A 24737-nucleotide genomic window follows, 5' to 3' on the forward strand; every position below is an offset into this window, starting at 1 on the left:
GGGAGCGGGAGAGAGTCAGGAGTGAGAGGGGACGAGTGGGAGAGAGTTAGGGAGGGAGAGAGAGTTGGGAGTCTGAGGGGGTGAGTGGGAGAGTTGGGGAGCGGGAGAGAGTCGGGAGTCTGAGGGGGTGAGTGGGAGACAGTTGGGGAGCGGGAGAGAGTCAGGAGTGAGAGGGGATGAGCGGGAGAGAGTTGGGGAGGGAGAGAGAGTTGGGAGTCTGAGGGGGTGAGTGGGAGAGAGTTGGGGAGGGGGAGAAAATCGGGAGTGAGCGGGGGCGAGCGGGAGAGAGTTGGAGAGCGGGATAGAGTCGGGAGTCTGAGGGGATGAGTTGGAGAGAGTTGGGAAGGGGGAGAGAGTTGGGGAGGGGAGAGAGAGTCAGGAGTGGAAGGGGGCTAGGGGGAGAGAGTTGGGGAGGGAGAGAGAATTGGGAGTCCGAGGGGGTGAGTGGGAGAGATATGGGAAGGGGGAGAGAGTTGGGAGTGAGAGGGGGCGAGTGGGAGAGAGTTGGAGAGCGGGATAGAGTCGGGAGTCTGAGGGGATGAGTTGGAGAGAGTTGGGGAGTGGGAGAGAGTTGGGGAGTGGGAGAGAGTTGGGGAGCGGGAGAGAGTTGGGGAGTGGGAGAGAGTTGGGGAGCGGGAGAGAGTTGGGGAGTGGGAGAGAGTTGGGGAGCGGGAATGAGAGGGGATGAGTGGGAGAGAGTTGGGGTGTGGGAGAGAGTTGGGGAGCGGGAATGAGAGGGGATGAGTGGGAGAGAGTTGGGGTGTGGGAGAGAGTTGGGGTGTGGGAGAGAGTTGGGGAGTGGGAGAGAGTTGGGGAGCGGGAATGAGAGGGGATGAGTGGGAGAGAGTTGGGGAGGGGGAGAGAGTTGGGGTGTGGGAGAGAGTTGGGGAGCGGGAGAGAGTTGGGGAGCGGGAGAGAGTTGGGGAGCGGGAGAGAGTTGGGGAGCGGGAATGAGAGGGGATGAGTGGGAGAGAGTTGGGGAGCGGGAGAGAGTTGGGGAGCGGGAATGAGAGGGGATGAGTGGGAGAGAGTTGGGGAGCGGGAGAGAGTTGGGGAGCGGGAGAGAGTTGGGGAGCGGGAGAGAGTTGGGGAGCGGGAGAGAGTTGGGGAGCGGGAATGAGAGGGGATGAGTGGGAGAGAGTTGGGGTGTGGGAGAGAGTTGGGGAGCGGGAGAGAGTTGGGGAGCGGGAATGAGAGGGGATGAGTGGGAGAGAGTTGGGGAGCGGGAGAGAGTTGGGGAGCGGGAGAGAGTTGGGGAGTGGGAGAGAGTTGGGGAGTGGGAGAGAGTTGGGGAGCGGGAGAGAGTCGGGAGTCTGGGGGGGTGAGCGGGAGAGAGTTGGGGAGCGGGAGAGAGTTGGGGAGTGGGAGAGGGTCGGGAGTCTGGGGGGGGCGAGCGGGAGAGAGTTGGGGAGCGGGAGAGAGTTGGGGAGCGGGAGAGAGTTGGGGAGCGGGAATGAGAGGGGATGAGTGGGAGAGAGTTGGGGAGTGGGAGAGAGTTGGGGAGCGGGAGAGAGTTGGGGAGCGGGAGAGAGTCAGGAGTGAGAGGGGACGAGTGGGAGAGAGTTAGGGAGGGAGAGAGAGTTGGGAGTCTGAGGGGGTGAGTGGGAGAGTTGGGGAGCGGGAGAGAGTCGGGAGTGAGAGGGGGTGAGTGGGAGAGAGTTGGGGAGCGGGAGAGAGTCAGGAGTGAGAGGGGATGAGCGGGAGAGAGTTGGGGAGGGAGAGAGAGTTGGGAGTCTGAGGGGGTGAGTGGGAGAGAGTTGGGGAGGGGGAGAAAATCGGGAGTGAGCGGGGGCGAGCGGGAGAGAGTTGGAGAGCGGGATAGAGTCGGGAGTCTGAGGGGATGAGTTGGAGAGAGTTGGGAAGGGGGAGAGAGTTGGGGAGTGGGAGAGAGTCGGGAGTCTGGGGGGGGCGAGCGGGAGAGAGTTGGGGAGTGGGAGAGAGTTGGGGAGCGGGAGAGAGTTGGGGAGTGGGAGAGAGTCGGGAGTCTGGGGGGGGCGAGCGGGAGAGAGTTGGGGAGTGGGAGAGAGTTGGGGAGTGGGAGAGAGTTGGGGAGTGGGAGAGAGTTGGGGTGTGGGAGAGAGTTGGGGAGTGGGAGAGAGTTGGGGAGCGGGAGAGAGTTGGGGAGGGGAGAGAGAGTCAGGAGTGGAAGGGGGCTAGGGGGAGAGAGTTGGGGAGTGGGAGAGAGTTGGGGTGTGGGAGAGAGTTGGGGAGGGGGAGAGAGTTGGGGAGCGGGAGAGAGTTGGGGAGTGGGAGAGAGTTGGGGAGCGGGAATGAGAGGGGATGAGTGGGAGAGAGTTGGGGAGGGGGAATGAGAGGGGATGAGTGGGAGAGAGTTGGGGAGCGGGAGAGAGTTGGGGAGGGGGAATGAGAGGGGATGAGTGGGAGAGAGTTGGGGAGCGGGAGAGAGTTGGGGTGTGGGAGAGAGTTGGGGTGTGGGAGAGAGTTGGGGAGCGGGAGAGAGTTGGGGAGCGGGAGAGAGTTGGGGTGTGGGAGAGAGTTGGGGAGCGGGAGAGAGTTGGGGAGCGGGAGAGAGTCGGGAGTCTGGGGGGGCGAGCGGGAGAGAGTTGGGGAGTGGGAGAGAGTCGGGAGTCTGGGGGGGGCGAGCGGGAGAGAGTTGGGGAGCGGGAGAGAGTTGGCAGTGAGAGGGGGTAAGCGGGAGAGAGTTGGGGTGTGGGAGAGAGTTGGGGAGCGGGAGAGAGTTGGGGTGTGGGAGAGAGTTGGGGAGCGGGAGAGAGTTGGGGTGTGGGAGAGAGTTGGGGTGTGGGAGAGAGTTGGGGAGCGGGAGAGAGTTGGGGAGTGGGAGAGAGTTGGGGAGCGGGAGAGAGTTGGGGAGTGGGAGAGAGTTGGGGAAGGGGAGAGAGTCGGGAGTCTGGGGGGGCGAGCGGGAGAGAGTTGGGGAGCGGGAGAGAGTTGGGGAGCGGGAGAGAGTTGGGGAGGGGAGAGAGAGTCAGGAGTGGAAGGGGGCTAGGGGGAGAGAGTTGGGGAGTGGGAGAGAGTTGGGGAGGGGGAGAGAGTTGGGGAGCGGGAGAGAGTTGGGGAGGGGAGAGAGAGTCAGGAGTGGAAGGGGGCTAGGGGGAGAGAGTTGGGGAGTGGGAGAGAGTTGGGGTGTGGGAGAGAGTTGGGGTGTGGGAGAGAGTTGGGGAGCGGGAGAGAGTTGGGGTGTGGGAGAGAGTTGGGGAGCGGGAGAGAGTTGGGGAGTGGGAGAGAGTCGGGAGTCTGGGGGGGCGAGCGGGAGAGAGTTGGGGAGTGGGAGAGAGTCGGGAGTCTGGGGGGGGCGAGCGGGAGAGAGTTGGGGAGCGGGAGAGAGTTGGCAGTGAGAGGGGGTAAGCGGGAGAGAGTTGGGGTGTGGGAGAGAGTTGGGGAAGGGGAGAGAGTCGGGAGTCTGGGGGGGCGAGCGGGAGAGAGTTGGGGAGCGGGAGAGAGTTGGGGAGTGGGAGAGAGTTGGGGTGTGGGAGAGAGTCGGGAGTCTGGGGGGGCGAGCGGGAGAGAGTTGGGGAGCGGGAGAGAGTTGGCAGTGAGAGGGGGTAAGCGGGAGAGAGTTGGGGAGCGGGAGAGAGTTGGGGTGTGGGAGAGAGTTGGGGAGCGGGAGAGAGTTGGGGTGTGGGAGAGAGTCGGGAGTCTGGGGGGGCGAGCGGGAGAGAGTTGGGGAGCGGGAGAGAGTTGGGGAGCGGGAGAGAGTTGGGGAGGGGAGAGAGAGTCAGGAGTGGAAGGGGGCTAGGGGGAGAGAGTTGGGGAGTGGGAGAGAGTTGGGGAGGGGGAGAGAGTTGGGGAGCGGGAGAGAGTTGGGGAGGGGAGAGAGAGTCAGGAGTGGAAGGGGGCTAGGGGGAGAGAGTTGGGGAGTGGGAGAGAGTTGGGGTGTGGGAGAGAGTTGGGGTGTGGGAGAGAGTTGGGGAGCGGGAGAGAGTTGGGGTGTGGGAGAGAGTTGGGGAGCGGGAGAGAGTTGGGGAGTGGGAGAGAGTCGGGAGTCTGGGGGGGCGAGCGGGAGAGAGTTGGGGAGTGGGAGAGAGTCGGGAGTCTGGGGGGGGGCGAGCGGGAGAGAGTTGGGGAGCGGGAGAGAGTTGGCAGTGAGAGGGGGTAAGCGGGAGAGAGTTGGGGTGTGGGAGAGAGTTGGGGAAGGGGAGAGAGTCGGGAGTCTGGGGGGGCGAGCGGGAGAGAGTTGGGGAGCGGGAGAGAGTTGGGGAGTGGGAGAGAGTTGGGGTGTGGGAGAGAGTCGGGAGTCTGGGGGGGGCGAGCGGGAGAGAGTTGGGGAGCGGGAGAGAGTTGGCAGTGAGAGGGGGTAAGCGGGAGAGAGTTGGGGAGCGGGAGAGAGTTGGGGTGTGGGAGAGAGTTGGGGAGCGGGAGAGAGTTGGGGTGTGGGAGAGAGTCGGGAGTCTGGGGGGGCGAGCGGGAGAGAGTTGGGGAGTGGGAGAGAGTTGGGGAGCGGGAGAGAGTTGGGGTGTGGGAGAGAGTCGGGAGTCTGGGGGGGCGAGCGGGAGAGAGTTGGGGAGTGGGAGAGAGTTGGGGAGCGGGAGAGAGTCGGGAGTCTGGGGGGGGCGAGCGGGAGAGAGTTGGGGAGTGGGAATGAGAGGGGATGAGTGGGAGTGGTGGCGAGTGGAAAGGGGCCATTCCAAAATGGTGCTACCATCTGCAAATCCTGAGCAGGAGAGGGCAACCCAATAAAATGGAATGGATTTCGTTGTGAGATTTCATTTATCAAAAGAAGGGAAATCACACAATCATAGAAGGAGGTCATTCAGCCCATCCTCAGCTTATTCCAGATCACAGCTACTCGCTGTGTAAAAAAGAATTCCCTTCATCTCGTCCCCACCCCCCAACCACACCCCCCCACCCCCCCCCCACCGTCCCCCACCCCCCCCCACCCCCCCCCACCGTCCCCCACCATCCCCTCCCCCCTCCCCCCCCACCCACCCCACCCCCCCACCCCACCCCCCCCCCACCCCACCCCACCCCACCCCACCGTCCCCCCCCCACCCCACCCCACCGTCCCCCACCCCCTCCCCCCCCACCCCACCCCACCGTCCCCCCCCCACCCACCCCACCCCACCCCACCCCACCCCACCGTTCCCCCCCCCACCCCACCGTCCCACCCCCCACCCCACCCCACCCCACCCCACCGTCCCCCCCCCACCCACCCCACCCCCCCCCCCCACCCCACCGTCCCCCCCCACCCCACCCCACCGTCCCCCACCCCCCTCTCCCCCCACCCACCCCACCCCACCCCCTCCCCCCCCACCCCACCCCACCCCACCCCCTCCCCCCCCACCCCACCCCACCGTCCCCCACCCCCCTCTCCCCCCACCCACCCCACCCCACCCCCTCCCCCCCCACCCCACCCCACCCCACCCCCTCCCCCCCCACCCCACCCCACCCCACCCCACCGTCCCCCCCCCACCCACCCCACCCCACCCCCTCCCCCCCCACCCCACCCCACCCCACCCCCTCCCCCCCCACCCCACCCCACCCCACCCCACCCCACCCCACCCCCCCCTCCCCCCCCCCCACCCCACCCCACCCCACCGTCCCCCCCCCACCCCACCCCACCCCACCCCACCGTCCCCCCCCACCCCACCCCACCCCACCGTCCCCACCCCACCCCCCCCACCCCACCCCACCCCACCCCACCCCACCCCACCCCACCCCACCCCACCCCACCCCCCCCTCCCCCCCCCCCACCCCACCCCACCCCACCGTCCCCCCCCACCCCACCCCACCCCACCGTCCCCACCCCACCCCCCCCACCCCACCCCACCCCACCCCACCGTCCCCCCCCCACCCCACCCCACCCCACCCCCCCCACCCCACCCCACCCCACCCCTCCCCCCCCACCCCACCCCACCCCACCCCACCGTCCCCCCCCCACCCCACCCCACCCCACCCCACCGTCCCCCCCCACCCCACCCCACCCCACCCCACCGTCCCCACCCCACCCCCCCCACCCCACCCCACCCCACCCCACCGTCCCCCCCCCACCCCACCCCACCCCACCCCACCCCCCCCCCCCCCCCCCCACCCCACCCCACACCCCCCACCCCCACCCCACCCCACCCCGACCCCCCCTCCCCCCCCCTCCCCCCCCCTCCCCACCCCCCCCCTCCCCCCCCCACCCCACCCCACCCCACCCCCCCCCCTCCCCCCCCCTCCCCACCCCACCCCAAGATGTTTTGCAGATTATTGTAAAATTGTGTCCTCTGCTTACTGACTAACAGAACTCCACTATTATCAAAGCTGGCTAGTTTTGACTTAATCACTGTAACTAAATCATCTTTGCAAAACGGTTCTGAAATCTATGTTCTGGAAAAAGAATAACTGTAAAAAATAAACTATTTTTAAAAACCACAGCCACAAGACCAAGTCATGATGATGGGAACTGGGCCATGAATGTGGACCTTTCAATCCACCCCTCAGCAGATACTGGCCTCTTATTCGCTTTTGTAAGCGGCAACAATGTCTCCCTGTCCCTGGCCATCATGGATTCGAACTCTGTTACACAGGTAATTAATGAGAGGAAATAATGGAATTGGGCACAGAGGTCAGAGAGCGGAGGTCAGACTGTGAAGGTCAGAGGTGGGGGTGGGGGGGGGTCAGAGAGTGGAGATCACCTCACCCTGATGGATGATGCTTGTCTAACCTATAGGCTCCGAGTCATTTCTTTTTGAGATTGGGGGTGGGGGCGTTTGCAGATCAGCTCCCAACTTGATGACAGCTTCTTGGTGGGTGAGCTGCACACTGGGAAAACACATTCCTTCCTGATAGATGGTGGAGGAGGGACTGTACCCTGGGAAAGGTCAAAGGGTTTCAAGGGGGAAAGGTCAAGAAAATGATACGGAAGAGTGGGAGAGGAGCCAGATAATGTGGATGCTGTTCATCTTTAGTCATGGGATGGGTGACTACACTTCTCGTTCTGTCCATCTGCTCCTGGGCTCACACTATTTGGGGTGTAGCCATGGCAGCTAACAAACCCAATCCTTGTTCATATTCGGCATTAAATTGTGGTTTTCACTCCCAAGGGGCTGGTTTGGAGAAGTTTGTGTTGGTGGGAGGGAGGAGGTTTCCTGAGATTGTGTTGAAGGACGTCATGGGGATGGTGCAGAGGACTCTCTAGCTCTGTATCTAACACATGCTGCTCTGACCTGACTGCACCTGATGCACCTAATCGGGAATGAGTCCTCGAAACATGATTCACAGCTCGAGGAGCAATGGGGTCATCAGGAAGGAAGTGCAGGAATGAGGTCAAAAATTGGATCTTGACATCATTTATTCCACCATAAACCATCTGGAAGATTCACAAAACATCACTCTCATTCATTCAACTTGGCTTAGAGCTGGGCGTCAGCATCAGTCCCAGTGAGTTCAAGGCCCAGCCCAGGACCTGAGCACATAATCCAGGCTGACAGTTCAGTGCAGGACTGTGGGAGTGCCGCACTGTCACAGCATTTGTTAATGTTTGATAATGTTCCTGTGAAGCACCTTGGGTTATTTTACTGTGTTAAAGGTGATATGTAATTGCACATTTGTTGTTGTGTTTCCTTAGGATATCATCCTAGCTATTGAGAATGTGATTGTTTACAAACTGGAACGATTGCCACGGTGTGCCAGAGAGAGATTGTCCATACAGCTCATCATAACTAAAGGCCGCATCATTTTAGAGTCGTCCGGTGTGGTTGGCAGGAGCTCTTTGACGAAATCAGAGCTGGCAGAACGTCTCTCCAAACTCGACCAGTATATGCACGGATCAGGACTGACCTATCTGGGTGGAATTCCAGGTAAAATTCATTTTGTAGTTTATACTATCTGTTTTCACACCCCCTGCGTATACTACCTGTCCACATCACCTTTAACTCCTGTCTCATGGTCTTTTCCGTAACGCTTGTGTTAACATTCACATTGGGAAAAATCTCATGTCAACATTTTGCCTGTCACACAGCAATTGCAAATCTTCTGCCACAATGTGAGGCTACTTTGTGATCAGTTCTGTGAGCAATGCCACCAGAGATCAGCTAGCAATGTATTAGAAATTTTCCATATTTCCCAGGCTTCGTGCCAGTGTCACATTTTCTTCCTTTGACGCTTTATTGGAAACCTGTGAGCTCCTGACGTGACATGAGCAAAGGATCCCTCTAACCCTTCCCGAGTGCTCATCGCTGCACCAGCCTGAAGCTGGTGAAGCCCATGGTGATGCCTGTTTGCAGCCCACAGCTCTCAGGTCTCCATCTTTAAATGTTTTTGTTCATTTTACTGCTGGTTTCTGGCTTCACCCCAGCACCCAGTGCACTGGAATCACATCCTTCCTGATTCTTCACATTTAATGGAATTAATAGTCTCCAGGCCGCTGCTTGGTGCATTCTTGGGGAAAATTTGGTGTCAGGACTCGAGACTTTCTGCCTCATGGGATTTGGATGTCCAAGTTCAGGACATCACATGTCATTGGGCGAGGGGTTATCTGCCCCATCCCCCCCCCCACCCCCCACCCCCCAGTGACACAGTCACACCCCCACCCCCCTAAACTCACTGGTTGCAGTGCCTCAGGCAGTAGCCTCACTGGTTACAGTCCCTCGAGCAGTAGACTCACTGGTTACAGTGCCTCGGGCAGTAGACTCACTGGTTACAGTCCCTCGTGCAGTAGACTCACTGGTTACAGTGCCTCGGGCAGTAGACTCACTGGTTACAGTCCCTCATGCAGTAGACTCACTGGTTACAGTGCCTCGGGCAGTAGACTCACTGGTTACAGTCCCTCAGGCAGTAGACTCACTGGTTACAGTGCCTCAGGCAGTAGACTCACTGGTTACAGTCCCTCAGGCAGTAGACTCACTGGTTACAGTACCTCAGGCAGTAGACTCACTGCTTACAGTGCCTCATGCAGTAGATTCACTGGTTACAGTGCCTCGTGCAGTAGACTCAATGGTTACTGTGCCTCGGGCAGTAGACTCACTGGTTACAGTGCCTCGTGCAGTAGACTCACTGGTTACAGTGTCTCGGGCAGTAGACTCACTGGTTACAGTCCCTCAGGCAGTAGACTCACTGGTTACAGTGTCTCCTGCAGTAGACTCACTGGTTACAGTGCCTCGGGCAGTAGACGTACTGGTTACAGTCCCTCGGGCAGTAGAATCACTGGTTACAGTCCCTCATGCAATAGACTCACTGGTTACAGTGCCTCGGGCAGTAGACTCACTGGTTACAGTGCCTCGTGCAGTAGACTCACTAGTTACAGTGTCTCGGGCAGTAGACTCACTGGTTACAGTCCCACAGGCAGTAGACTCACTGGTTACAGTGTGTCCTGCAGTAGACTCACTGGTTACAGTCCCTCGGGCAGTAGACTCACTGGTTACAGTCCCTCATGCAGTAGACTCACTGGTTACAGTGCCTCATGCAGTAGACTCACTGGTTACAGTCCCTCAGGCAGTACACTCACTGGTTAGAGTCCCTCGGGCAGTAGACACACTGGTTACAGTCCCTCGGGCAGTAGACTCACTGGTTACAGTGCCTCGGGCAGTAGACTCACTGATTACAGTCCCTCGTGCAGTAGACTCACTGGTTACAGTCCCTCAGGCAGTAGACTCACAGGTTACAGTGCCTCGTGCAGTAGACTCACTGGTTACAGTGCCTCAGGCAGTAAACGCACTGGTTACAGTCCCTCGGGCAGTAGACGCACTGGTTACAATCCCTCGGGCAGTAGACTCACTGGTTACAGTCCCTCAGGCAGTAGACGCACTGGTTACAGTGCCTCGGGCAGTAGACACACTGGTCATAGTCCCCCAGGCAGTAGACTCATTGGTTACAGAGCCTCGGGCAGTAGATGCACTGGTTACAGTCCCTCGGGCAGTGGACCCATTGGTTACAGTCCCTCAGGCAGTAGACTCACTGGTTACAGTCCCTCGGGCAGGAGACTCACTGGTTACAGTGCCTCGGGCAGTAGACTCACTGGTTACAGTGCCTTGGGCAGTAGACTCACTGGTTACAGTCCCTCGGGCAGTAGATTCACTAGTTACAGTCCCCCGGGCAGTAGACTCACTGGTTACAGTGTCATCTGCAGTAGGCTCACTGGTTACAGTGCCTCAGGCAGTAGACTCACTGGTTACAGTGTCTCCTGCAGTAGACTCACTGGTTACAGTGCCTCGGGCAGTAGACGCACTGTTTACAGTGCCTCAGGCAGTAGACTCACTGGTTACTGTGCCTCGGGCAGTAGACTCACTGGTTACAGTGCCTCGTGCAGTAGACTCACTGGTTACAGTGTCTCGGGCAGTAGACTCACTGGTTACAGTCCCACAGGCAGTAGACTCACTGGTTACAGTGTCTCCTGCAGTAGACTCACTGGTTACAGTCCCTCGGGCAGTAGACACACTGGTTACAGTCCCTCGGGCAGTAGACTCACTGGTTACAGTGCCTCGGGCAGTAGACTCACTGATTACAGTCCCTCAGGCAGTAGACTCACTGGTTACAGTGTCTCCTGCAGCAGACTCACTGGTTACAGTCCCACAGGCAGTAGACTCACTGGTTACAGTGTCTCCTGCAGTAGACTCACTGGTTACAGTCCCTCGGGCAGTAGACACACTGGTTACAGTCCCTCGGGCAGTAGACTCACTGGTTACAGTGCCTCGGGCAGTAGCCTCACTGGTTACAGTCCCTCATGCAGTAGACTCACTGGTTACAGTACCTCAACCAGTAGACTCACTGGTTACAGTGTCTCGGGCATTAGACTCACTGATTACAGTCCCTCAGGCAGTAGACTCACTGGTTACAGTGTCTCCTGCAGTAGACTCACTGGTTACAGTGCCTCGGGCAGTAGACTCACTGGTTACAGTCCCTCAGGCAGTAGACTCACTGGTTAGAGTCCCTTGGGCAGTAGACACACTGGTTACAGTCCCTCGGGCAGTAGACTCACTGGTTACAGTGCCTCGGGCAGTAGAATCACTGATTACAGTCCCTTGTGCAGTAGACTCACTGGTTACAGTCCCTCAGGCAGTAGACTCACTGGTTACAGTGCCGCGTGCAGTAGACTCACTGGTTACAGTCCCTCAGGCAGTAGACTCACTGGTTACAGTCCCTCGGGCAGTAGACACACTGGTTACAGTCCCTCGTGCAGTAGACACACTGGTTACAGTCCCTCAGGCAGTAGACTCACTGGTTACAGTGCCTCGGGCAGTAGACTCACTAGTTACAGTCCCTCGGGCATTAGACGCACTGGTTACAGTCCCTCAGGCAATAGACTCACTGGTTACAGTCCCTCAGGCAGTAGACGCACTGGTTACAGTGCCTCGGGCAGTAGACTCACTGGTTACAGTCCCTCATGCAATAGACTCACTGGTTACAGTACCTCAACCAGTAGACTCACTGGTTACTGTCCCTCAGGCAGTAGATTCACTGGTTACAGTCCCTCAGGCAGTAGACACACTGGTTACAGTCCCTCGTGCAGTAGACACACTGGTTACAGTCCCTCAGGCAGTAGACTCACTGGTTACAGTGCCTCGGGCAGTAGACTCACTAGGTACAGTCCCTCGGGCAGTAGACGCACTGGTTACAGTCCCTCAGGCAATAGACTCACTGGTTACAGTCCCTCGTGCAGTAGACTCACTGGTTACAGTGCCTCAGGCAGTAGACTCACTGGTTACAGTCCCCCGGGCAGTAGACTCACTGGTTACAGTCCCCTGGGCAGTAGACTCACTGGTTACAGTCCCTCGGGCAGTAGACTCACTGGTTACAGTCCCTCAGGCAGTAGACTCACTGGTTACGGTGCCTCAGGCAGTAGACTCTCTGGTTACGGTCCCTCGGGCAGTAGACTCACTGGTTACAGTGCCTCAGGCAGTAGACTCACTGGTTACAGTCCCCCGGGCAGTAGACTCACTGGTTACAGTTCCTCGGGCAGTAGACTCACTGGTTACAGTCCCTCAGGCAGTAGACTCACTGGTTACAGTCCCCCGGGCAGTAGACTCACTGGTTACAGTCCCCTGGGCAGTAGACTCACTGGTTACAGTCCCCCGGGCTGTAGACTCACTGGTTACATTCCCTCGGGCAGTAGACTCACTGGTTATAGTGCCTCGGGCAGTAGACTCACTGGTTACAGTGGCCCGGGCAGTTGACACACTGGTTACAGTCCCTCAGGCAGTAGACTCACTGGTTACGTTCCCTCTGGCAGTAGACTCACTGGTTACAGTGCCTCAGGCTGTAGACTCACTGGTTACAGTCCCCTGGGTAGTAGATCACTGGTTACAGTCCCTCGGGCAGTAGACGCACTGGTTATAGTGCCTTGGGCAGTAGACTCACTGGTTACAGTGCCCCGGGCAGTAGACTCACTGTTTACAGTGCCTCGGGCAGTAGACTCACCGGTTACATTCCCTCTGGCAGTAGACTCACTGGTAACAGTGCCTCATGCAGTAGACTCACTGGTTACAGTGCCTCGGGCAGTAGACTCACTGTTTACAGTGCTCTGGGCAGTAGATTCACTGGTTACACTCCCCCGGGCAGTAGACTCACTGGTTACAGTGTCTCCTGCAGTAGACTCACTGGTTACAGTCCCTCGGGCAGTAGACACACTGGTTACAGTCCCTCGTGCAGTAGACTCACTGGTTACAGTCCCTCGGGCAGTAGACACACTGGTTACAGTCCCTCGGGCAGTAGACTCACTGGTTACAGTGCCTCGGGCAGTAGACTCACTGATTACAGTCCCTCAGGCAGTAGACTCACTGGTTACAGTGTCTCCTGCAGCAGACTCACTGGTTACAGTGCCTCGGGCAGTAGACACACTGTTTACAGTCCCTCAGGCAGTAGCCTCACTGGTTACAGTCCCTCATGCAGTAGACTCACTGGTTACAGTACCTCAACCAGTAGACTCACTGGTTACAGTGTCTCGGGCATTAGACTCACTGATTACAGTCCCTCAGGCAGTAGACTCACTGGTTACAGTGTCTCCTGCAGTAGACTCACTGGTTACAGTGCCTCGGGCAGTAGACTCACTGGTTACAGTCCCTCAGGCAGTAGACTCACTGGTTAGAGTCCCTTGGGCAGTAGACACACTGGTTACAGTCCCTCGGGCAGTAGACTCACTGGTTACAGTGCCTCGGGCAGTAGAATCACTGATTACAGTCCCTTGTGCAGTAGACTCACTGGTTACAGTCCCTCAGGCAGTAGACTCACTGGTTACAGTGCCGCGTGCAGTAGACTCACTGGTTACAGTCCCTCAGGCAGTAGACTCACTGGTTACAGTCCCTCGGGCAGTAGACACACTGGTTACAGTCCCTCGTGCAGTAGACACACTGGTTACAGTCCCTCAGGCAGTAGACTCACTGGTTACAGTGCCTCGGGCAGTAGACTCACTAGTTACAGTCCCTCGGGCATTAGACGCACTGGTTACAGTCCCTCAGGCAATAGACTCACTGGTTACAGTCCCTCAGGCAGTAAACGCACTGGTTACAGTACCCCGGGCAGTAGACTCACTGGTTACAGTCCCTCATGCAATAGACTCACTGGTTACAGTACCTCAACCAGTAGACTCACTGGTTACTGTCCCTCAGGCAGTAGATTCACTGGTTACAGTCCCTCAGGCAGTAGACACACTGGTTACAGTCCCTCGTGCAGTAGACACACTGGTTACAGTCCCTCAGGCAGTAGACTCACTGGTTACAGTGCCTCGGGCAGTAGACTCACTAGGTACAGTCCCTCGGGCAGTAGACGCACTGGTTACAGTCCCTCAGGCAATAGACTCACTGGTTACAGTCCCTCGTGCAGTAGACTCACTGGTTACAGTGCCTCAGGCAGTAGACTCACTGGTTACAGTCCCCCGGGCAGTAGACTCACTGGTTACAGTCCCCCGGGCAGTAGACTCACTGGTTACAGTCCCTCGGGCAGTAGACTCACTGGTTACAGTCCCTCAGGCAGTAGACTCACTGGTTACGGTGCCTCAGGCAGTAGACTCTCTGGTTACGGTCCCTCGGGCAGTAGACTCACTGGTTACAGTGCCTCAGGCAGTAGACTCACTGGTTACAGTCCCCCGGGCAGTAGACTCACTGGTTACAGTTCCTCGGGCAGTAGACTCACTGGTTACAGTCCCTCAGGCAGTAGACTCACTGGTTACAGTCCCCCGGGCAGTAGACTCACTGGTTACAGTCCCCTGGGCAGTAGACTCACTGGTTACAGTCCCCCGGGCTGTAGACTCACTGGTTACATTCCCTCGGGCAGTAGACTCACTGGTTATAGTGCCTCGGGCAGTAGACTCACTGGTTACAGTGGCCCGGGCAGTTGACACACTGGTTACAGTCCCTCAGGCAGTAGACTCACTGGTTACGTTCCCTCTGGCAGTAGACTCACTGGTTACAGTGCCTCAGGCTGTAGACTCACTGGTTACAGTCCCCTGGGTAGTAGATCACTGGTTACAGTCCCTCGGGCAGTAGACGCACTGGTTATAGTGCCTTGGGCAGTAGACTCACTGGTTACAGTGCCCCGGGCAGTAGACTCACTGTTTACAGTGCCTCGGGCAGTAGACTCACCGGTTACATTCCCTCTGGCAGTAGACTCACTGGTAACAGTGCCTCATGCAGTAGACTCACTGGTTACAGTGCCTCGGGCAGTAGACTCACTGTTTACAGTGCTCTGGGCAGTAGATTCACTGGTTACACTCCCCCGGGCAGTAGACTCACTGGTTACAGTGTCTCCTGCAGTAGACTCACTGGTTACAGTGCCTCGTGCAGTAGACTCACTGGTTACAGTGCCTTGTGCAGTAGACTCACTGGTTACAGTGTCTCGGGCAGTAGACTCACTGGTTACAGTCCCTCAGGCAGTAGACTCACTGGTTACAGTGTCTCCTGCAGTAGACTCACTGGTTACAGTGCCTCGGGCAGTAGATGCACTGTTTACAGTGCCTCAGGCAGTAGACTCACTGGTTACTGTGCCTCGGGCAGTAGACTCACTGGTTACAGTGCCTCGGGCAGTAGACTCACTGGTTACAGTCCCCCGGCCAGTAGACTCACTGGTTACAGTCCCTCATGCAATAGACTCACTGGTTACAGTGCCTCAACCAGTAGACTCACTGGTTACAGTGCCTCAGGCAGTAGACGCACTGGTTACAGTGCCTCAAGCACTAGCCTCATTGGTTACAGTCCCTCCGGCAGTAAACGCACTGGTTACAGTCCCTCAGGCTGTAGACTCACTGGTTACAGTACCTCGGGCAGTAGACTCACTGGTTACAGTCCCTCAGGCAGTAGACTCACTGGTTACAGTCCCTCGTGCAGTAGACACACTGGTTACAGTGCCTCAGGCAGTAGACTCACTGGTTACAGTCCCCTGGGCAGTAGACTCACTGGTTACAGTCCCTCGGGCAGTAGACCCACTGGTTACAGTCCCTCGGGCAGTAGACTCACTGGTTACAGTGCCTCAGGCAGTAGACTCACTGGTTACAGTCCCCCGGGCAGTAGACTCACTGGTTACAGTTCCTCGGGCAGTAGACTCACTGGTTACAGTCCCCCGGGCAGTAGACTCACTGGTTACAGTCCCCCGGGCAGTAGACTCACTGGTTACAGTCCCCCGGGCTGTAGACTCACTGGTTACAGTCCCTCGGGCAGTAGACTCACTGGTTATAGTGCCTCGGGCAGTAGACTCACTGGTTACAGTGCCCCGGGCAGTTGACTCACTGGTTACAGTGCCTCAGGCAGTAGACTCACTGGTTACGTTCCCTCTGGCAGTAGACTCACTGGTTACAGTGCCTCAGGCTGTAGATTCACTGGTTACAGTCCCCCGGGCAGTAGACGCACTGGTTATAGTGCCTCGGGCAGTAGACTCACTGGTTACAGTGCCCCGGGCAGTAGACTCACTGTTTACAGTGCCTCAGGCAGTAGACTCACCGGTTACATTCCCTTTGGCAGTAGACTCACTGGTTACAGTGCCTCATGCTGTTGACTCACTGGTTACAGTGCCTTGGGTAGTAGACTCACTGGTTACAGTGCCTCGTGCAGTAGACTCACTGGTTACAGTGCCTTGTGCAGTAGACTCACTGGTTGCAGTGTCTCGGGCAGTAGACTCACTGGTTACAGTCCCTCAGGCAGTAGACTCACTGGTTACAGTGTCTCCTGCAGTAGACTCACTGGTTACAGTGCCTCGGGCAGTAGATGCACTGTTTACAGTGCCTCAGGCAGTAGACTCACTGGTTACTGTGCCTCGGGCAGTAGACTCACTGGTTACAGTGCCTCGGGCAGTAGACTCACTGGTTACAGTCCCCCGGCCAGTAGACTCACTGGTTACAGTCCCTCATGCAATAGACGCACTGGTTACAGTCCCTCATGCAATAGACTCACTGGTTACAGTACCTCAACCAGTAGACTCACTGGTTACAGTGCCTCAGGCAGTAGACGCACTGGTTACAGTGCCTCAAGCACTAGCCTCATTGGTTACAGTCCCTCCGGCAGTAAACGCACTGGTTACAGTCCCTCAGGCTGTAGACTCACTGGTTACAGTCCCTCGTGCAGTAGACACACTGGTTACAGTGCCTCAGGCAGTAGACTCACTGGTTACAGTCCCCTGGGCAGTAGACTCACTGGTTACAGTCCCTCGGGCAGTAGACTCACTGGTTACAGTCCCTCGGGCAGTAGACTCACTGGTTACAGTGCCTCAGGCAGTAGACTCACTGGTTACAGTCCCTCAGGCAGTAGACTCACTGGTTACAGTCCCTCGTGCAGTAGACACACTGGTTACAGTGCCTCAGGCAGTAGACTCACTGGTTACAGTCCCCTGGGCAGTAGACTCACTGGTTACAGTCCCTCGGGCAGTAGACTCACTGGTTACAGTCCCTCGGGCAGTAGACTCACTGGTTACAGTGCCTCAGGCAGTAGACTCACTGGTTACAGTCCCCCGGGCAGTAGACTCACTGGTTACAGTTCCTCGGGCAGTAGACTCACTGGTTACAGTCCCCCGGGCAGTAGACTCACTGGTTACAGTCCCCCGGGCAGTAGACTCACTGGTTACAGTCCCCCGGGCAGTAGACTCACTGGTTACAGTCCCCCGGGCTGTAGACTCACTGGTTACAGTCCCTCGGGCAGTAGACTCACTGGTTATAGTGCCTCGGGCAGTAGACTCACTGGTTACAGTCCCCCGGGCAGTAGACGCACTGGTTATAGTGCCTCGGGCAGTAGACTCACTGGTTACAGTGCCCCGGGCAGTAGACTCACTGTTTACAGTGCCTCAGGCAGTAGACTCACTGGTTACGTTCCCTCTGGCAGTCGACTCACTGGTTACAGTGCCTCAGGCTGTAGATTCACTGGTTACAGTCCCCCGGGCAGTAGACGCACTGGTTATAGTGCCTCGGGCAGTAGACTCACTGGTTACAGTGCCCCGGGCAGTAGACTCACTGTTTACAGTGCCTCAGGCAGTAGACTCACCGGTTACATTCCCTTTGGCAGTAGACTCACTGGTTACAGTGCCTCATGCTGTTGACTCACTGGTTACAGTGCCTTGGGTAGTAGACTCACTGGTTACAGTGCTTCGGGCATTAGATTCTCTGGTTACAGTCCCCCGGGCAGTAGACTCACTGGTTACAGTGTCTCCTGCAGTAGACTCACTGGTTACAGTGCCTCGTGCAGTAGACTCACTGGTTACAGTGTCTCGGGCAGTAGACTCACTGGTTTCAGTCCCTCAGGCAGTAGACTCACTGGTTACAGTGTCTCCTGCAGTAGACTCACTGGTTACAGTGCCTCGGGCAGTAGATGCACTGTTTACAGTGCCTCAGGCAGTAGACTCACTGTTTACTGTGCCTCGGGCAGTAGACTCACTGGTTATAGTGCCTCGTGCAGTAGACTCACTGATTACAGTGTCTCGGGCAGTAGACTCACTGGTTACAGTCCCACAGGCAGTAGACTCACTGGTTACAGTGTCTCCTGCAGTAGACTCACTGGTTACAGTCCCTCGGGCAGTAGACTCACTGGTTACAGTCCCTCATGCAGTAGACACACTGGTTACAGTGCCTCGGGCAGTAGACTCACTGGTTACAGTCCCTCAGGCAGTAGACTCACTGGTTACAGTCCCTCGGGCAGTAGACACACTGGTTACAGTCCCTCAGGCAGTAGACTCACTGGTTACAGTGCCTCGGGCAGTAGACTCACTGATTACAGTCCCTCAGACAGTAGACTCACTGGTTACAGTGTCTCCTGCAGTAGACTCACTGGTTACAGTACCTCAGGCAGTAGACTCACTGTTTACAGTACCTCAGGCAGTAGACTCACTGGTTACAGTCCCTCGGGCAGTAGACTCACTGGTTACAGTCCCTCGGGCAGTAGACTCACTGGTTACAGTCCCTCAGGCAGTAGACTCACTGGTTACAGTACCTCAGGCAGTAGACGCACTGGTACAGACGATGATCTATTTTCTGATTACACTGATTGGGTAAGGGATGTGTTTAATTGAACAGTTGTGGAAACATCTGCTGATGAAGCCATGAAAAGGGAGAAAAGCCCATCAGACCGCACACTGGTCACCCGGCGTATTCAGCCTCTCGGCCTTCCAGAAACCTGAGATTCCTATGATTAATAATTGTCGTCTCTGGTATGTCTCATCCCAAGATGTGGTGAGAGTGTCAGGTTGCCATTGTTAATGCTCGGTTAGCTCAGATTCTGAATGCTTTCTTCACAGATGTTCCAATAACTTCCACGCCAGTGACAGCATTCTACAACGGCTGTATGGAGACTTACATCAATAACCATTATATAGATCTGGATGAGGCTCTTTACAAACACTTTGAAATAAGATCACACTCCTGTCCTCTTCTGAATGAGGGCGATTAGCAAAGTGGCAGCCAGCCTTCACTCTGTCTGCTTGTTTCACCGAAGCCATTTCCTGTTCATTCCGAGACCTGAAGTGACTGATTTACTGTAGCTTTAACAGTCGAGGTTCTCTCTCTCTCTCTGAGCGCGGGAGGCTGACAAGAGTGAGGTGGAAGGAAGGTGGTTCAGTAGTGAAGGCTTGTGAGACACCACAATAAAAAGATGTGTGACAATTTGTTCTGTAATGGGGACACCGGCTGCAGTTAAAGCTCCTCTTTTGAATTGTAGTCTGCTGTTAAACCAGAGAAAAACAATTTCATTAACTGGTATCAAACTGGGGCAGATTGATCCTGGCCATAAACAGCAGAGCTTTCAGATGTTTATCCTACTGTAACCTAGAAACTGATCGCAGTATCATTACTAATGCTTTTCAAATGCAGCGTATATAAAATACAATATATATACTTTGTTATATTCAAACTGTACGTCTGTAAACACTGGCAGCATTTTGGAAGTTAAGGAAATATACTTCATGCAATGAAAGGATTTAACAAAAAGCCATAATACATTGTTTTTGAGACTCAGGTGCTCAAGGTGTGAATTTTATAAAATGATTCTGTCTGTTTAATGTTGTGTGAGATTATCACAGTTTTATGAGAAATCTATAATGATTAATCTACTGATACTGCAGAGCCGATCAAGATCCAGTGGATCATAAAGCTGCTGATCACTGCACAGAAGATCACAATCTAGTAAATCACAACACAGTGGATTATCCCCGAAAAATGAGACGTGGGGTAGGATTTTTACCTGGTCGGGCAGGCGAGACCGGGAGCGGCTGCAAAACTGACCGGTGCCCACGATCGGGCCCCAGCTGCCAGTCAACGACCAGCCAGCGAGAACCGGGCGCTGCATCGCTCGGCACTGCCGGGTGGTGTGGGGGCAGGGGGTGGGGGGGGGAGAGGGCGAGTGCGGAGGTCAGAGCTTGTGCGCGGTGGGGGTGGGGCGGGGGGGGGGTGGGGGGTGTGCGTTCACAGGAATCTCTCTGAAGGCACAGAGCGGCCTCAGGGGGCTGAAGGTTTCTAATATTAAAAATAAACAATTGAAAATTTAAGGAAAACATGTTCCCTCGTGTGGCTCTGTCACATGAGCAGAGACGCGTTAAAAAGGAGCTTAAAATTTTTTATTTTTAAATCACTGGTCGAAACCTCATCCCACCCATAGTGGTAGAGGTTTCACAAAAAACGCAAGGTCCGCCTGGCCTATTGGCTCACCCACCAACTGAACGGGCAGCGAAAAATTCCATTTAATTCATTGATTCAGGGTCTTAATCGGCCTTTTAATTGTCGGAGGGGGGTGGGGGGGGCGCTGCCGCCTCTTGCACTTGCCCTGCGAGCGGAATGTGGTCAGGGTGCGTGATGACTCGGGGCGCTCGCCCGACACCATGGCGCACTACTTTTCGCCACTTCGGAGAGGCAAATATTCTGCCCCAGGTTGTCTATAAGCTTTTCATCTTCCACTCGTCCCTGAGAGTGCTGAGAGTTACACTGAAAGCCAATTTAATATTGTCAGTGTGGCTCACTTACACATGCTAGAGGCCTCATACATCCACACACACAGGGCCCTGCCCTTTCTGACACAAGGAGCGAGTCCACACATTGGGCCTCTTTCAACTAAACCGAAGCCTGGGGGACAGCCATTCCCTAGTTCACTCCTTGTGGCAATGCCTTGACCAATCAGAGTTGACCTGCCTGGTTTCAATTTGAAGGGAGGTGTGGCCGTTAACTGTTCCCTGCTGCATTTTCCATGGCAACGCCCCTACCAATCAGAGTCCACTTGCCAACCAATCAGCACTTGTTTCTCATGCAGTATAAATTGTCCCCTTTACTGTCGGTTTCTCTTGCCAACCGTCCTGATGAGTCCGTGTCTCTTTTTGCAGCAATACTCAAGTTCTGTACTGCAAAATGATTATCTGGACACAGTAGATTGTTACCCAGTGGATTGCTATCCAGTAGATCACCATGCAGTAATTCATGACTCAGTAGATCACAATCCATTTGATTACTAGCCAGAAGAGCACAATCCAGTAGGTTGTTGTGCAGCAGATCAAATGACAGAATTACTATTGGCCGAATGTGCTGATCCATTGTCTTGGATTTTACAGGGGGAAAGGTTTCAGCCCCTCTGACGCTGACTGTGCTGAGCCATTCAAAGAGCATCAGTATTGGGGCAGGTTGTCAGACAAAACCTGGCCTGAATCCAGAGGCAGGTTCATTCAAGGCAGTCCAGAGGGAATCGGATTATTCTCTGGAACAGAAGAACGTGCAGGGATACAGGGAGACGCTGGGGGAAATGGCACCAGCTGAATTGGTCAGAGAGCCAGCAGATACACAATGGGCTGAATGGCCCCCTTTTATGCTGTAACCACTCTGTGATTCAATTAAGTCTCCCAACAAAAGCAGGATTATTCCTGCAGAAAAAGCAGTTGGTGGAGGGTAGTTACCTAATACAAGTTAAACTACCCTTACTCAAAGAAAGACACCACCAGCCATTCTACACAGTTGACCAGTCAGCAGCAAGCATGTTAACACAAACTGACCAATTACAAACACAATAGCCTGACCAATCAGCAATAAGATCCCATTTTCCCATCCTCTACTAAATAAATAAAATGACCTCTTACCTGTTCCACTCATGCCTCCAGATGATGGGTATAGTATTAGTGTTTGTAATGCGAGGCCTTGCCTAGTGATTCTTCCAAGGAACTCTTCTAAGGTAACAGCTGCTCTTTGCAGAGCAAAACTTTACAATGGTCTAACTGTGAATTTGTCTTCCTCAATATTACTGCTGTCACCATGAGAAACCTTCAGACAACTTTCAGTACCAATGATTTAGTATAAAATCAATTGCATCCACTTACAATAGTGTGGTCCCCAGGAATGATTGACAGGGAAATTACCCAATCATCTTCATCCTGCCTGGGGTTCGTTGTGACACTCTGAGCCGTGCACAGGAGCAATGGATCTGAATGTACACGTTTGAATGTACATGGTTGAATGTATTTTTGAATGTACACGGTTGAATATACACGGTTGAATGTATGTTTGAATGTACACGTTTGAATGTACACGTTTGAATATACACGGTTGAATGTATGTTTGAATGTACACGTTTGAATGTACACGTTTGAATATACACGGTTGAATGTATGTTTGAATCTACACGGTTGAATGTACATGTTTGAATATACACGGTTGAATGTACGTTTGAATGTACACAGTTGAATGTATGTTTGAATACACACGGTTGAATGTACACTATCACATAAACAAACAGGCAACTTTAACTGGGTTCAGCTAAGTGAAGAAATGTTTTACATGTTAGAATGATCTGGAATTGAGGGTTTAGAATTTCAACAACACCCTTGTTAATCTTTCTTTCACTTGCAAGCAGATTTTGAACATAAACATAAGAAATAAGAGAGTTCAGTTTCCCAGCCTGACTGTACTTCATGAAGTATTTTGCAAAATTAAAACATGCAATGGTTCCTTTCAGGAAAAAAATCTCTCACCATGATTTTCACTTGTCTGGGAATCAAAAACTGGTGGTCATCAATATGATACAGTCACTAATAAATCCCATTGGGAATTCAGGAGAAACTTCTGTACCTGGAGAGTAGTGAGAATATGGAACTCGCTCCCACAGGGAGTAATTGAAGTGAATAATATCGATACATTAAAGGGGAAGCTGGATAAACACATGATGGAGAAAGAAATAGAAGGATCTGTTGATAGGGTGAGATGAAGAGGGGTGGGAGGAAGCTCAAGAGGAGCATAAACACCAGCATAGGACAGTTGGGCCGAATGGCCTGTTTCTGTGCTGTAAATACTAAGACATACAATGTAAGTATTTCCTGATGAAACATTTTGGTGTCTGATATTTCGCTCCTGTTAGCGCTCTCAAAGGAGCAGGGCTGTTACCATGACCTCCTGTCCTGGATTGCTGTACTACATCTGTTACCTCTTACTCCCAGACTTCTAACAACATTTTTCAATCAGAAAAAACTGTCATTAACTAGGTAAAATATTCTCAACCTGAGAGTATTTGTAACTTTAATTACAGCTAATGATAAACTGTTGCTGATTAAAGTTAGTGATGGGGTAAGGGCCAATATTTATCTTGTTAAAAGCTTTACTGTCTCGGTGTTGTCTTTGATCTGCACACAAACCTGGTTGCCTTAATTATACCAACAAGGAGCAGGAGTAGGCCATTCAGCCCCTTTGTGTGCCTGCTCTGCCATTTAGACAATCAGAGTCTGAGATGTAAAGTAATCAGCTATGACAGATGTGACAGACTTCAGTGTAGATACTATCAAGCCATCCTCTGATATTCTGCCTATTGGTCTAATCTCGAGAAGGAATATGTGTGAAAAGCTGATGATGGTAGCCTCTACCTGTCTAATCATCTCTCTGCCAGGCAGCAAAGAACAGAAGAACATAAGAACTAGGAGCAGGAGTAGGGAAGTCAGCCCCTCGAGCCTGCCCTGCCATTCAATACGATCATGGCTGATCTCATTTTGGCCTCAACTCCAATTTCCCACCCTCTCCCCATAACCTTTCAACCCATTACTAATTAAAAATCTGTCTATCTCCTCCTTAAATTTATTCAGCGTCCCGGCATCCACTGCACTCTGAGATAGTGAATTCCACAGATTCACCACCCTTTGAGAAAAGTAATTCCTCCTCATCTCTGATTTAAATCTACCACCTCTTAGCCTAAAACTATGGCCTCTCGCTCTAGAATGCCCTACAAGGGGAAACATCTGCTCCACGTCTATTTTGTCCATCCTCTTTAGCATCTTATATACCTCAATTAGATCTCTCATCCTTCTAAACTCCAGCGAGTATAGGCCTAAACTGCTCAATCTCCCCTCGTAAGACAAGCTCCACATCTCTGGAATCAATCTAGAGAACCTCCTCTGAACCGCCTCCAATGCAACTACATCCTTCCTCAAGTAAGGGGACCAAAAATGTGCACAGTACTCCAGGTACAGTCTCACCAATACCTTGTGCAGTGCAACAACACTTCCCTATTTTTATATTATATTCCTTTAGCAATAAATGCCAAAATTCCTTTTGCCTTCCTTATTACCTGCTGTACCTGCATACAAGCTTTCCGTGATTCATGCACGAGGACACCCAGATCCCTCTGCACTGAAGCATTCTGAAGTTTCTCTCCATTTAAATAATAAGTCGCCTTTTTGTTCTTCCGACCAAAATGGATAACCTCACACTTATCCATGTTAAACTCTATCTGCCAAATTTTGGCCCATTCACCTAACCTGTCCATATCCATTTGTAAATTTCTTATCCCTTCATTGCAACTTACTTTCCCACCTATTTTGGTGTCATCTGCAAATTTAGCGATAGTACCTTCCATCCCTGAACCCAAGTCATTCATATAGATTGTACATAGTTGGGTCGTCATTTCTCACAAAGAGTTTTGATACTTCAGGATCAGGTGGCAGGACATAATTCTAACTGAGTCTCTTAGCGGCTGTTCCGATGTAGCAAATAGAGACCCGTTAATCTGTGTTTTACATGGAATGTTGAGCAGGACGCTGCAGGCGGACTCCCCCTGCCCTTAAATAGAGGCCAAGATCTTTTTACATTTAGTCTTGACAACACAAGGCCCTGAGTATCCTGGTCATGTGCTCAAGTGATGCACTTGCTTTAGGGCTCAAAGCAAAACTGACAGAGAGAAAGCCCCCCCACTCAACTCCCCCCACCCCCCCAACCAAGGCGAGGGTTGGTGAGATAGAACAGCAGAAATATGCCTTCCTATTGGTTAGATCTGCTTTAACAATTGGCTTGCCAATTTCCTGAGGCCTTACACAGAATGCTGAGGAGATTTATTGGAATGATCCCAGTAATGAGGAAGTTCAGTTAGATGGAGAAATTGGGATTGATCTCCTTACAGCAGAGAAGGTTAAGGGGGAGATTT

The 24737-nt window shown here is 54.1% G+C and overlaps 1 protein-coding gene across 1 annotated transcript in view; it reads left to right on the plus strand.

Moving 5' to 3' along the window:
* LOC121284448 (growth arrest-specific protein 6-like) overlaps nucleotides 1-19318 on the plus strand; it is an 83964-nt gene extending 64646 nt beyond the window's left edge. Inside the window, exons 13-15 of the mRNA XM_041199918.1 lie at nucleotides 6340-6491; nucleotides 7532-7763; nucleotides 18604-19318. Of these exons, the coding sequence (XP_041055852.1) occupies nucleotides 6340-6491; nucleotides 7532-7763; nucleotides 18604-18755 (536 nt within the window). The 3' untranslated portion in view covers nucleotides 18756-19318. The remainder of the gene's footprint in view (nucleotides 1-6339; nucleotides 6492-7531; nucleotides 7764-18603) is intronic.
* Nucleotides 19319-24737: the final 5419 nt, after the last annotated feature.

The sequence above is a fragment of the Carcharodon carcharias genome, chromosome 11, assembly GCF_017639515.1.
Source record: "Carcharodon carcharias isolate sCarCar2 chromosome 11, sCarCar2.pri, whole genome shotgun sequence".
NCBI classification, from domain to species: domain Eukaryota; kingdom Metazoa; phylum Chordata; class Chondrichthyes; order Lamniformes; family Lamnidae; genus Carcharodon; species Carcharodon carcharias.